At 46.8% G+C, this 12,404-nt stretch overlaps 1 protein-coding gene across 7 annotated transcripts in view; it reads left to right on the forward strand.

The window, feature by feature from the left end:
- Window positions 1-414: 414 nt before the first annotated feature.
- GAPVD1 (GTPase activating protein and VPS9 domains 1) overlaps window positions 415-12,404 on the forward strand; it is a 29,562-nt gene continuing 17,572 nt past the window's right edge. For 4 of the 7 annotated variants that reach the window (XM_027687808.1, XM_027687812.1, XM_027687814.1 and 1 more), the window contains exons 1-8: window positions 415-526; window positions 5,681-5,895; window positions 6,252-7,095; window positions 8,286-8,372; window positions 9,575-9,709; window positions 9,806-9,995; window positions 10,940-11,020; window positions 11,829-11,989. In XM_027687808.1, the coding sequence (XP_027543609.1) occupies window positions 5,711-5,895; window positions 6,252-7,095; window positions 8,286-8,372; window positions 9,575-9,709; window positions 9,806-9,995; window positions 10,940-11,020; window positions 11,829-11,989 (1,683 nt within the window). In that variant the 5' untranslated portion in view covers window positions 415-526; window positions 5,681-5,710. Of the gene's footprint in view, window positions 527-725; window positions 951-5,680; window positions 5,896-6,251; window positions 7,096-8,285; window positions 8,373-9,574; window positions 9,710-9,805; window positions 9,996-10,939; window positions 11,021-11,828; window positions 11,990-12,404 lie in introns of those variants that run through there. The other 3 variants (XM_027687813.1, XM_027687815.1, XM_027687809.1) reach the window with 2 other exon arrangements.

The following is a 12,404-nucleotide window of genomic DNA, read 5'->3' on the forward strand; positions in this document are numbered from 1 at the left end:
CAGGGGTTACTGGGGGATACGGGGGGGCCCGGCCCGGGGGAGATGCGGTGAGGTCGGCGCCGGGGCCGGTGTCACGGCCGGGCCCTGCGGGGTCTCCGATCGGAGCCCCCCGGGGACGAGGTGACACGTGTGCGCCCAGAGCCCCCCGGAGACACCGGGGCCGGTCCCGGGCAGCCGCCGCCCGTCCCGCCGGCGCCGGCAGGTCGCGAGCTCCCGCCGCGTCGCGACACCGCGCCCCGCACGCGCGGGCCGGGCCGGGCGGAGCGGGGCTGTCCCCGCCCGGCCCGGCCCCGGCACTACAAGTCCCAGCAGCGCCGCGGGCCGCGTGCGCAGAGCCGCGCCCGGCCGGGCCGCAGCGGGGCCGGGCAGGGCTCGGGCCGCCGAGAGACCGCCCCGGGGCGCGGGACAGCGGGAGGAGGAGCGGCGGGAGCGGGAGGAGGAAGGCCCGGGGCCTGACAAACCCTCTGCTTCTTCCAGGGCAGCGAGAGGGAAGGCGGGCGGCCGAGCGGAGACGGAGCCGAGCGGGGTATGTCGGGTGGGGGTATCGCGATAGGGCGCCCGGGAGGCGCGGGGAGCGGCGCGGGGGCGGCGGGAGGAGTTGCCGGCGGGGTTGGCTCGGGGGTCTGTCTGTGCCCTGCAGCCGCTGCCGGGGGGCCCGGGGGTCGCGGCTCGGGGGGGTTCGGCCGCCGGGTCTCTCGGCAGCGCGGCCTCGCTGCTCCCGCTGCCGGTCCCTGCCCGGCTCCTCCACGGCTTTGTGCTGGGCAGGTCTAACACTTGAAACTTGACGAGTGCCGTGACTTCCCTTTTTGGTTGCTCGCAGACCCCCAGCGCCGGGGAGCTCCGTCCAGGCACTATCAGGCTTTTTTCTTGCAAAGTCATGATCCCGCGCTCCTGAGAGCTGTCGGGATGGAGCTCTCGGAGCGGGCATGTGACACTACACTTACTGATAGGTAAAATGCTATTTTGGTGGACGATGCGGTTGACTCACAAGTGGAAGCTGCAGTTTGGAGAGGATGGAGGGGGAATGGCACGGGCGGTACGTGAAATCTGAAACATTCTGTAAAAGCAGCGGGATGGTGGCTACAGGAAAGAGACTTTTACATTGCTGCTGCCGTGGAGGGTTCCAAAATATTCCAGATACTCCACACAGCGGTTTTGGTGTGAGACTTGTCGGGTCCTGGAGAATAGACTCTCCTCGGTAGCAGCTGCCCTCCCTGGTGGCCCCTGGAGGGGATGTTTCACTGTGGGGAAGGGAGCTGCTCTCGGGAGAACAGGCTGGGAACAGGTCGGTTTTGTCAGTTCGAGCTGCTGCGAGTTCTGCACTTGTTCCTACTGAAAGTTTATTAGTGTGACCCTTAACCTAAAGGGAGCTCCTCTTCACAGCATCACAAGCAACTGGAGTAGATTTTAGTCTGATTATGTGCTTTTATTGATTTTATGCAGTGCAGTAATACCATAATAGATGGTTTAGTAGCCAGCTGATCCTGTGCATTACTGATCAGGTTCTGTTTTGGGGCAAGGGAAGCAAGGTGCTCCTTGCCTACACATGGACAGTGTGTCCAGTGCTGTCTGAGAGCAGCCTCTGGGCAGGAGCAAACTTCAGGGATGAGTTTCTTACTGGTGTCAATTAGACAGTGGAACTGCATTTTGCACTTAACACGTGTGTTTTAGATGGTGGGTGTTGTAACCTGAGAGTTCAGCAGATGAGCCCTAGGTCATGGTGAACATCCTACCCAAAAAAGGGCTCTTTTAGCTGGACTGTGGCAGACAGGCTGTTGGCTTGTATAAAGAAATGGGGCTTGTTAGTTGCTGCTATAAATATTAATGAGAAAAGAGGTACTTCAGCAGGGCTGAATTAGCTTGGAAGCTATTCAGGCTTGCTTAGGAGTTATTTTTCAGTAAGAAGGAGTGATTTCAGTTGTGCCTTGCCCTGCCCTGCCTACGTTAGAGCTGCCCAAACTTGCTCTGGAAGTTGTCTTGCGTAGCGAGACCCAGGAGGAGCAACTAACCCTGAGCAGGAAATGCTGGAGTAGGAAGAAGAATCTGGTGTACCAGCAGTATTTACCACTTTACTTAATCTCTTTTCTGTCAGGTGAATCACAGACATACTCAGTAGGGATGTGGCTCATTCCTGCATGTCACAGGACAAACCTACAGACTTTTTAAGATGGAATTCAGCACCTAAAGATTTAATGTCACGTTTTCCAGGACTTTTAAGAGTAGGAAGGAATCCATGTCCTGTGTTCATCAAAGGACAGACTGCCTCAGGTTCTGAACAAATTTGTGCTGCCAGCAGGGCAAGGCATCTTGGATACTGTCAGGTCATGCAGTCTTTGTTGTTGATATGTGGAGCATCATGAAGAGAAATTGTTTGAGTTGTTGTGCCAAGCTGCTCTTACTGTGTCACAGTTACCAGTAGGTTCCTGAGAAGTCTTGAAATAACTGACAGAAAATGGAAATGTTTTCGTATCAACATGTAATTTCGGGATTGAAAAATAACCTGCACGCAGCAGGACATATTTAATATCTGTTGTTTCTTCATCCACAGCAGGCTGTTGGATGTCTAAATATCCTTTATACAGCTGCATACAGATACCTGCTGTTCCAGGTGTGGTGTGTGGCACTCATAAACCAGGTTGCTGGATAATTACGGGCACCTTTTTGTTTCTGAGGAGCTGATAAGGTAATCTGAGAGACAGTGTTCTGGAACTGGCAGGAGCTGTTGGTGCTCACTCTGCTCCAGCACTGCCTCTGGGGTGTGTTACCCAGCACTGACTGGGGCTGAGTGCCCCTGAAGCCTTGTCCCCAGTGCTGGCCTGGAGTGAAGGTTGTGCAGCCGCTGTCCTGTCGTACTGTTTAAAGGGAAGAGGTTTTTGGGGAGGAGCAGTGTGTGTGTCAGTAGGTGTGTTAGTGGTACAATAGTTTCTCCTTTCAGGACAGGCTGTGTTAGCAATACCAGGATCTGAAGAGAGGAAAAGCACGTGTCTTGCTCGACTGGGTTTCTCGGGTTTCCTTTCCTGAGCTCTCCTGCAGTGCCCTGTGTGTTAAACTTCACATCTCTGCTGTTCTCAGGTGTCTGAGGGACCTCAGGTGAAGACAAAGTTCTTGCTGTGCTTGTGTGGCTTCAGAATAGTTCATTTAAAAACTGGTGAAAGGCAGTGACAAGATGTTCCTCTCCATGGAGGTGGATCTCAGCAGCAATCCTGGGAGTCAAGGCAGTTGGATTTTTATGGAGGTTACAGAGGGGGGAAGCTGCTGATCCCATTTTCTTGTCTGTGGGGTGGAAGCTGCTGTGTGCAGTTGTCTTCTTGTGGATTGATGGGAAAATCCTGTGGATTTTCACAGTTCCTGACAGAGCAGTGGTACACAGTAACCTGCTGGGGCTCAGTTCTGAATCATTTCTCCTCTTGCTTTCGTTATTTCTGCTGTTGTGCAGCAGAGGCAGATAACACAGACACATGGGTAGTGCCAGCTGATAGAAGGTTATTGGGTAGTCACAAGACCAGTATATTTAGAAGTGCAGTTGCAGCCAATGGTGCTCTTTGGAGCCCTGATTTGGGCCTGAAGTTCATGGTGACAATTTAAAATTAAAACTCAGAGTGCACAGCAGTGGGCAATGTCCCACAGCCCCTCAGGACCCGGTGTGTGGGTGAGGGCTGAGGAGGTGCCCAGGTCCTGTCCTGGGTGCTCCCTTCACTTTCCAAGTGGGTGTGAGGCCCATTCTCTCAGGTTTTTTTTCAGGTGGCATCACAAGTGTTTACTACTCTGTTTGCAAGCAGTAACAAGTTTATTGCTCATTTTTTTGTGAGCCCTTAAATTCTGAGACAAAAAATAAATTTGTTGCAAGAAGTTGTTATTTGTTTCTCAAAGAACTTTGGCAGTAACAGCAATGTTTCTTTTTCTAATCATTTCTCTGAGACTGTCGTAGTTAAAAATATCTGAATTAGCACATCCTTCAGGTTCCTGTTGTACTCTCATCTTTGGGTGCATCAGCTGTAACCACTGGTTAGGGTTGCTGGGTTTTTGGAGGGCTTTTGAGTTTGGGTGGGGTTTTTTTGGGAGCTTTATGTACTCAATTGTCTGTATATGCTAGGAATGGTCTTTACACCATTAGGTGTAATAAGGCTGTAAATTTTTATGCATAAAGACTTGTGACAGCCTCTCTGTTCATCTCTGCCTGGGTTCTGGTTGTGAGGTTAAAACTGTAGATGAAAGAACTTAATTACACAAGGAGCAGTGATGGTTGTCAGTGCACCAGGTTATCAGGCTGAAAACCCCCAACAAATGGGAAACCTGTGCCTAATTAGGGAGCTAATCTGTGTTCCTACTGTTCAGCAAGGATCACCTCCTGCTATGCTGAACAGTGAACCACAGATCTTTAAAACACTAAAAGGAGAGAGCACTGAGCCAGCACATGGTGCATTATTTGTAGTTTCTCAAGCATGGACTGAATTGTGAAGCAAGGCCTGTCCAGAGTCACTGCAGGTTGTGGGAAGTAAGTTTTTATTTTGACTGTAGTATGGCTTTGAAGGGTTCCTCAGCAGAGCCCTCTGACACATATCCATTACTGATATATCCTACAGGTGGCTGTTGCAGATCATACACTTTTCCTTCCTAAATTATCTGGTGTGGCTGTGGGTTCTGGTGGGGAAGACACACAGCAGTTAATCATCAGTTCCATGACCTGCATGATTGTATCCCTTCCCTCATCAGCATTAATGCAGTTGATGTTTTTTCCTCCCATGGAGTTAATTTTTAGATGGATTTGCTCCTGGAATGTGTCTTGACTGGCGTGGTACTCTGCTAATTGAGATGTTCTCTAACTGTGAAGTTGAAGATGATGTTACCTTCAGACAGAACAGTAGTTTGTGCAGATTTTAGCCCCTAATGTGCCATGAAAGACCACGGTTGTTTCAGTTTTTCTCCCTTTAAAACAGCAGTTTTGGATCATGGCCCAGAGAAGTATTCTTCTGAATTGAAATATTTGAGGAATTTTTTTTGAATGAATTCTACTGTTGAGCAAAGTCTCCAGACTTATTTCCAGCTTCTGCCTCATCTGGGTATTGATACTCCTTGGGGTTTGTTTTTTTGCTTTATTTTTTAAAGTTAGTCATTTATTTTTTTAGCAGAAAAGAGCAATTCTGGGAGGGTGGTGCTTCTGATGCACCAACAGGTGAGAGAGGTGGCTGCCCAGAGATTACAACATCCAGGTCCTTGGGTAGTGTTGTGTTATGTGGATGGGCTTTAGGATGAAGGAGTAAAGGCAGACATCTTTATGGCTGTTCCCCAGACAGTGAGTGGGAATGGGGCTGCTCTTCATCTCCCTGAGCTTGTGTCCCCTAAGATGAAGTAAGAGCCACATCTGTGCAGGTGATGGCCAGATTCCCACCTCGTGTGCTGGGCTGTGGTCAGGAGCTGGGCAGTGCTGTGCTCCTGTCCCGGATCACCAGTGCCAGCTGAAAACACCCTGTGCTTCTCTGCAAGTGTCCCTGGTGTGCTGACAGAACAAGGGTTAATGGCAATTAGGAAACCTTGCATTAAGAAAGAGTGACTCAGTCACCGAGTGCTGGGCTGGGGGTTTGAGGGAGGGGGCCCAGAGCAGGATTTGCTGCCCAGTGTGGGGGCTGGCAGGGCTCCTTCCCTCCCTGTGGGACTCACCCTGTCGTTCCCTGTCGCTCAGTGGGTGCTGTGTCACCCCTGGCTGCCCACCATGGTGAAGCTGGACATCCACACGCTGGCTCACCACCTGAAGCAGGAGCGGCTCTACGTGACGGCCGAGAAGCAGCTGATCCAGCGGCTCAACGCCGACGTGCTGAAAACAGCAGAGAAGCTCTACAGGACAGCCTGGATCTCCAAACAGCAGCGCATCAACCTGGACAGGCTCATCATCACCAGGTGACTGCGCTGCTCGGGCTGCCACGGGAGCCAGCGGGTTTTTCACACTTAGAATCTGGAGCCCTTTTTTAACTATAAAAATAGTCAGGTTTTAAATCAAACATTGGCAAGGGAATGTTACACACATGAAAGTTACTTGTTGGTCATTTAGACAACTTTTTTTTAATACCTGTGTTTGTTTTGCATTTGTTTGGGGGAACAAACTCTCCTGAATTTGCAGATGACTTGTAGTAACTACCTGGGAAGTCGTTTTTCCTTGGTGGCTCTCTGGTTAATAGTTTGACCACGTGGCATCTCTTAGGAAGATCTTGTTTACTTAAGAGTTACTTAAACTGTTTCAATGTTTTTCTTTAAAGTGCTGAAGCTTCTCCTGCTGAATGCTGCCAGCATGCGAAAATCTTGGAGGACACACAGTTTGTGGATGGATATAAGCAGCTGGGATTTCAGGAGACTGCTTACGGAGAATTCCTGAACAGACTGAGAGAGAACCCGAGGCTTATTGCGTCCTGCCTGGTTGCTGGAGAGAAGCTCAACCAGGACAACACTCAGAGTGTCATTCACACAGTCTTTACCTCCATTTATGGCAACTGCATCATGCAGGAGGATGAGAGTTACCTGCTCCAGGTCCTCCGTTACCTGATTGAGTTTGAGCTCAAGGAGAGCGACAACCCCCGGCGGCTGCTCCGGCGAGGCACCTGTGCCTTCAGCATCCTCTTCAAACTGTTCTCTGAAGGACTCTTCTCTGCAAAACTCTTTCTTACTGCAACCTTACACGAGCCAATCATGCAGCTTCTGGTTGAAGACGAAGACCACCTGGAAACCGATGCAAACAAGTTAATTGAGAGATTCTCCCCGGTGCAGCAGGAGAAGTTATTTGGAGAGAAAGGCACAGAAAAGTTCAAGCAAAGAGTCCAAGAGATGGTTGACTCCAACGAGGCCAAGCTGGTGACTTTGGTCAACAAATTCATTGGCTATCTCAAACAAAACACTTACTGTTTTCCTCACAGCTTGAGGTGGATTGTGTCGCAGATGTACAAAACGCTGTCGTGTGTGGACAGGCTGGAGGTTGGGGAGGTCAGAGCCATGTGCACAGATCTTCTTCTGGCCTGTTTCATCTGCCCTGCAATCGTTAACCCAGAGCAGTATGGGATCATTTCTGATGCTCCTATAAATGAGGTGGCAAGATTTAATCTGATGCAGGTATGATTCATGTTAAAGCAGTCTTAAAATTATACGTATGAGAAATGTTCTTGGCCTTTTTTTTCCCCACCAGAACTGATGCTGCTACAGTAAAGGTACTGTCTCTCTTACTTATAAGAGGAATGCCAACAAAATATTTGTGTTAATCGTTGCTGAGAAGTCAGGCTTTGTCTGTTTGCTTAAAATACTGGCTTGAAGCAACTGACAGCATGTATTCCTGTATCCCTTGGAAGAGTTGCAAATATCCTGTATAAAAGCTGGTATAAGGGATAGAAGCTAAAAACAACTAAAACATGAATTCTGGAATGTGTGTAAATGTGTGTTGCGCTGTTCCTGCTGATGTTAAATATTGTGCCAGGTATTGCAAAAAATAGTGGAATATTTTGCTGACCCCCCCCTTGTTGTCTGGCAGTACTGCCCAGTGTTTCTGGTGGGCAGCTCTCCTGTGCCATCAGCCCTCAGAGCTCTTCCCAGCCCTCACGACCAGGTTTTGTCTCTGTGCAAATACTTGACCAGTTCAATGATGGCACGTGGAGGTGTTGTCTGAAGGTGTTGAGCAACACTCCTCTAACTGAGGATGTTCCCCACACGAGGAACAAAACCTGCTTTTTAACGTGGTCTATAAGCTGGGCAGGGAGTGCCTCTCACAGCACAATCATTGTGGTGTGTTTTACACAGTGCTCTTCTGAAATCCATTAGCAATCCTCTCCTGCACCACTGCTCAGGGCTGTAGCAGAGCTTGCAGTTGGCAACTCTTTAAATTGAGGGTTGTTTTGCAGTTGGGGATTAATGAGGGATATGTGCTCTGAAATCGGGGTTAGCCCTCCTGCTATTTTTTCCTCAGTAAACTATATGCAGCCTTTGAAAACCTCTAGGTTTAGGATGACCTAGATTCAACTCTCAATTGTGACGTGTTGTAAAAACAAAACATGCTTTGTTCCTGGGAGGGGGAAGTATGGATGCTCACAGCACATTTTCTGTTAGATGCAATGACTGCTTTTTTTCTAAAGCTTCTTGCGTTTTTTCTGCCCCGAAAGCAAGCACAGGACTGTTCACTCAGTTAGGAGTATTTCTTGGAGTATTAATTGAAAAAGGATTTAGAATGGAGGAGGTTTTTTGAGTATTTTTTGTAATTGGGTCCATCATGTTGTTTTCAAAGGCTTGTTCTTTGTACTTCTTTTTCCTTTCAGGTTGGGAGGCTCCTGCAGCAGCTGGCAATGACAGGCTCTGAGGAGGGAGATCCACGTACCAAGAGCAGCCTTGCTAAATTTGACAAAGTAAGAATCCAGACTAAAAAATCACCTAAAACTCAGTGGATACGTCATCATCCTTCTGCAATCTCCTTTTTCAGACATTGCAAAGGACTTACTAAGTGTTTAACTTCCAAGTTACATGTACTGAAAAGCAGATTGAATCCTGCACAAAGCTGGGGAAAAAAAACCTTGAGCGCTGGAATTAAGCATCGGGGATTCTTGCTTCTACTATGACCTAACACTTCTTAAAAGAAAATACAAAACAAGAAATTAAAGCAAATTACATTTTAGACTGTGCACAGGAAGTGTCCAAGGCAGGTTGGACGGGGCTTGGAGTGACCTGGTCTAGTGGAAGGTGTCCCTGTCCATGGCAGGGGGTGCAACTGGATGGTCTTTAAGGTCCTCCCAGCCCAAACTGTTCTGTGATTTCATGATTCCATGAAATGCTAAATTACTGTCTGTGGCTTTTCAACTGAACCTAAACAAAACACTTTGATCTGAAGACAGCTTTAGTATGAAGTCTGGTTTAACACCAAAGAATTTGTTAGTGCAAGTAACTTCTGTTCCTTTTTTTTTTTGCATAGTTGTGCTTTTTTGTTCAGCTTTTCCATTTTAGTATTAATCTTCTGAGAGCTGGACTCTTGTGTGCCCCTTGCAACTCAGCATATTCTGTGGTTCTGTGATTCATAGCCATACAGCAGTTACTTCATCAGAGCAACAGTGAAACTTATGATCTTTGTTGTACTGTCAGATGTTTAAAAACCTGTTGATATCCTTCTGTAATTTCCAGGTTTTTGCTAATTCTGATTGTTACACAGTCATACCACAAAGCTACACATTTATTATAAAACTAACATTCCATCAGATCAGAAACTGATAACTGTGTGTTGCTTCCTTGTTTCACTTTTGGTCTGTGCTCAGCGGATCCTTCAGGAAGGGGCAGTTTAATTGCCATAAAACAGTTTAATTTTTCAAAAAAGTTTTAAGAGGACACTTAAGTAACACTTCTGAATGCAGAAAAAAATGAAGGAAATGCTATAACTGACTGCATGCTTTCCTTGCTTGTTCTTCAGGGGTTTTGATGATATCTGCTACTCTATCATAGGATTTCAAAAGTAGGAAGCAGAACTTAACATCATTCTGTAAAGTACTTTAACTCCTGTCATAAATTTCTTTTCAAAGCCCAGAAGTGGTCTCTCATTTGCAGTCTCTTCCCTCTCATGCAGAGCTGTGTTGCTGCTTTCCTGGACGTGGTCATCGACGGGCGCGCGGTGGAGACGCCGCCGCTGTCTGCTGTCAACCTGCTGGAGGGGCTGAGCAGGACCGTGGTGTACATGACATACAGCCAGCTGACCACCCTGGTAATGCCTCACCTTCTTGAAAAGAAGTACTGTAAACTGGTGCCCATGTGTGCCCACAAACCAGGCTGGTCTTTGACACTAATTGTAAATGTTTAGGTTGGCTTTATGCGCAACGTCATGTCGAGCGATCAGCTTAAGGAAGATCGGATGGCTTTGGAAAACTTGCTGGCAAACTTACCCCAGAACAAGCCAGGGAAAAGCAGCAGCCTTGAAATGACTCCATATAACACCCCCCAGCTCTCTCCTGCGACCACTCCAGCCAACAAAAAGAACCGGTTACCGATAGGTAAGGGCAGCGAGCGGGGCCTCGCCTGGGTTCTGTGCCTTGGGACATTTCTGGTCCACTGTCTCAGGCATCTCCTGGGGCTACTCTTTGCCTACACCTTCAGTTGTTATTTCTTCTGTGTAGGTAGTGAAGAATTTTCTTTAGTATAGAAAGCCAGGTAGCTTCCTTACCTTGTGATGCAAGTAGGGTGGGTGAGCTTCATCCTCCGGATTGAACTTGGGAAAAGCAGTGTAGTGGTTGGTAATTATAATGGTAGTGGTTGACAGTGACAATAAAGGCAAAGTTTAAAGAGGGGAAGCAGATCTGGGAGGGAAGATTGCTTAAGAAAGCGTTAAGATGGAAGCAGAGTTGTTTAATTAGTGGGATAGAGTAAGTTTAACATTTTTCTGTCTCAGAAGAGAGCAAATAGGAAGGAGATGAACAAGCAGGAGCAGGACTTTCAGAGTATGTGCCAAGAAGAGGAGCTTTCTCCTTTCTCCATTCCTTATCTGCTCTAATTCCAACTGTCAGTATTCTGGAATGCAGTTTTATGTTGGTTGGCTTTTGTTTTTTGAATAGGATTTCTGGGTCTTGAACTTTTCCTTTGCAATAATACTTTACTTTAAAATAGGAAGTGTGGTACTCTTAGTCAGTAACTATTTATGTGATAAATAATCAGTCAGTGATCATTTCTGTGATTATGACCACATGGGATAGTTTTGTTTGAGAGATTTGGTGTCGGTGTGTAAAAGGATGAAAATATGCAGAGCCTGATAAGTGGCAAAAAAACCCACAAAGCCACTCCCAAGACAAACCTGTCCCATGTTGTTTTAACTCTGCTTCTGAACGGCTCTGGTCTTAAGCCTATAAAGCACTGGCATAGCAGCATTTATTTTATGGTATAAAATAGCTTTTGCTCAAAGTTTTTATTTCTTTTGTTTCATTTTAATGCTTTCGAAATCCAGGACAGCAATTGGCAGCCATTACTGCCTGGGATACCTCTGCCACCAATCTGTCAGCTCACATAACTCTAGTAACCCCTTTTGGTGGGTAATGCCCTCTTTCCGTTCTTCTCTCTGAAACTGTGCCCTGTATCACGACTCCAGCATGTCTTTGGGTTCCTCTGGCAATCAGTTCCCTTTTCAGATTTCTTCATTGATTTGTGTGAAACTCACTTTGTGTTCGTGTGGTTTTTGAAAACCCTTTGTGTGATAATCAGACTTTGGCTGTGACTTCTGCACACTTGCCTTGTTTTCCCCAGATCAAATAAAGAAATAATTGGTGTCATGCTGCCATACTTAGAAATCTTAATTCCATGTGGGCGTCTTTGCTTCCATGGAGCCAAACATGGGAATCTGAGGCCGGTTGAAAAGATTAATAGAGTCACAAAATAATCAGAGTAAACCACCCGGTGTTGTATTGTATGTCTGTGTTTGAGACACCTGTTAGAATTAGATTTCCAGCTTTTTAGGTGAAAAAAACCTTCTAAACAAATTAATCAGTTTTAAGCCACAGAAACCTAGACCTTTTTTGTTGGTAACAAACTTAATTTTCTCATTTAACATATTAAAGGTCTTTCTGTGACTGGAATATGCTGAATTTGTGTAGGCAAACAGGACATAGTGTACCTTATTTCTGTACTTTTTTTTTTTGTTGAAAGCTTCCTTCATCAATACTCAAATTTAAACACCAGTTCCATATCCCAAAGTTTAATAAGACTTTGATTTTGTAAATTTATTTCGTATGTATTACTAACTGAAACACCATAGTTCTGTATTTCCATTGTGTTGTCCTTTTTTCCTCTTTAAACAAGGAAAAACTTTCTAATATTGACATTTCAAAATATTTTCTTAGCAACTCGTAGCAGAAGTAGATCAAACATTCTGATGGATCAGCACGCAGATCACGAAGGATCCTCCCAGGAGACCATCCCAGAAGTTCAGCCAGAAGAAGTGCTGGTGATTTCCCTGGGGACAGGTCCACAGATTACTCCAGGAATGATGTCAGAAAATGAGGTATCCAGACACGATCACATCTCAGATATTTTGAACAGTGCAGCCTCTGTCTTCTCAGTAGCAGAACAATGAGGTTGTAACACTTAAGTTTGGGTAGCAATTGGAATTAAAATCCTTATTTTATGTTACTGAACTTGGGGCTTTTAGCTTTCAAGTTTCTCTTTGTTAGGTGTTTTTTTCCCCTCGCTTAAGATGCTTAAGAGCAAACCTGAGCTATTTTTGCTGAGCCTGAAGAAACTGCTGCAAGTGCCCTGTCCCTTGGATCAGGGGACACAGGTGAATGGCAGAACTGGAGCACCCATCCCAATGTTTTTGGCAGCTCAGACTTGAAAGGCAGAGGCCCAGCTTGTTGTGAGGGCAGAGCTGTGCTGTCAGTGCCATCAGTGCCTGCAGAGTGTTCTTAGGGCAGGGCTGC

The sequence above is a fragment of the Neopelma chrysocephalum genome, unplaced genomic scaffold, assembly GCF_003984885.1.
Source record: "Neopelma chrysocephalum unplaced genomic scaffold, ASM398488v2 Primary Assembly neopelma1_74, whole genome shotgun sequence".
NCBI classification, from domain to species: Eukaryota; Metazoa; Chordata; class Aves; order Passeriformes; family Pipridae; genus Neopelma; species Neopelma chrysocephalum.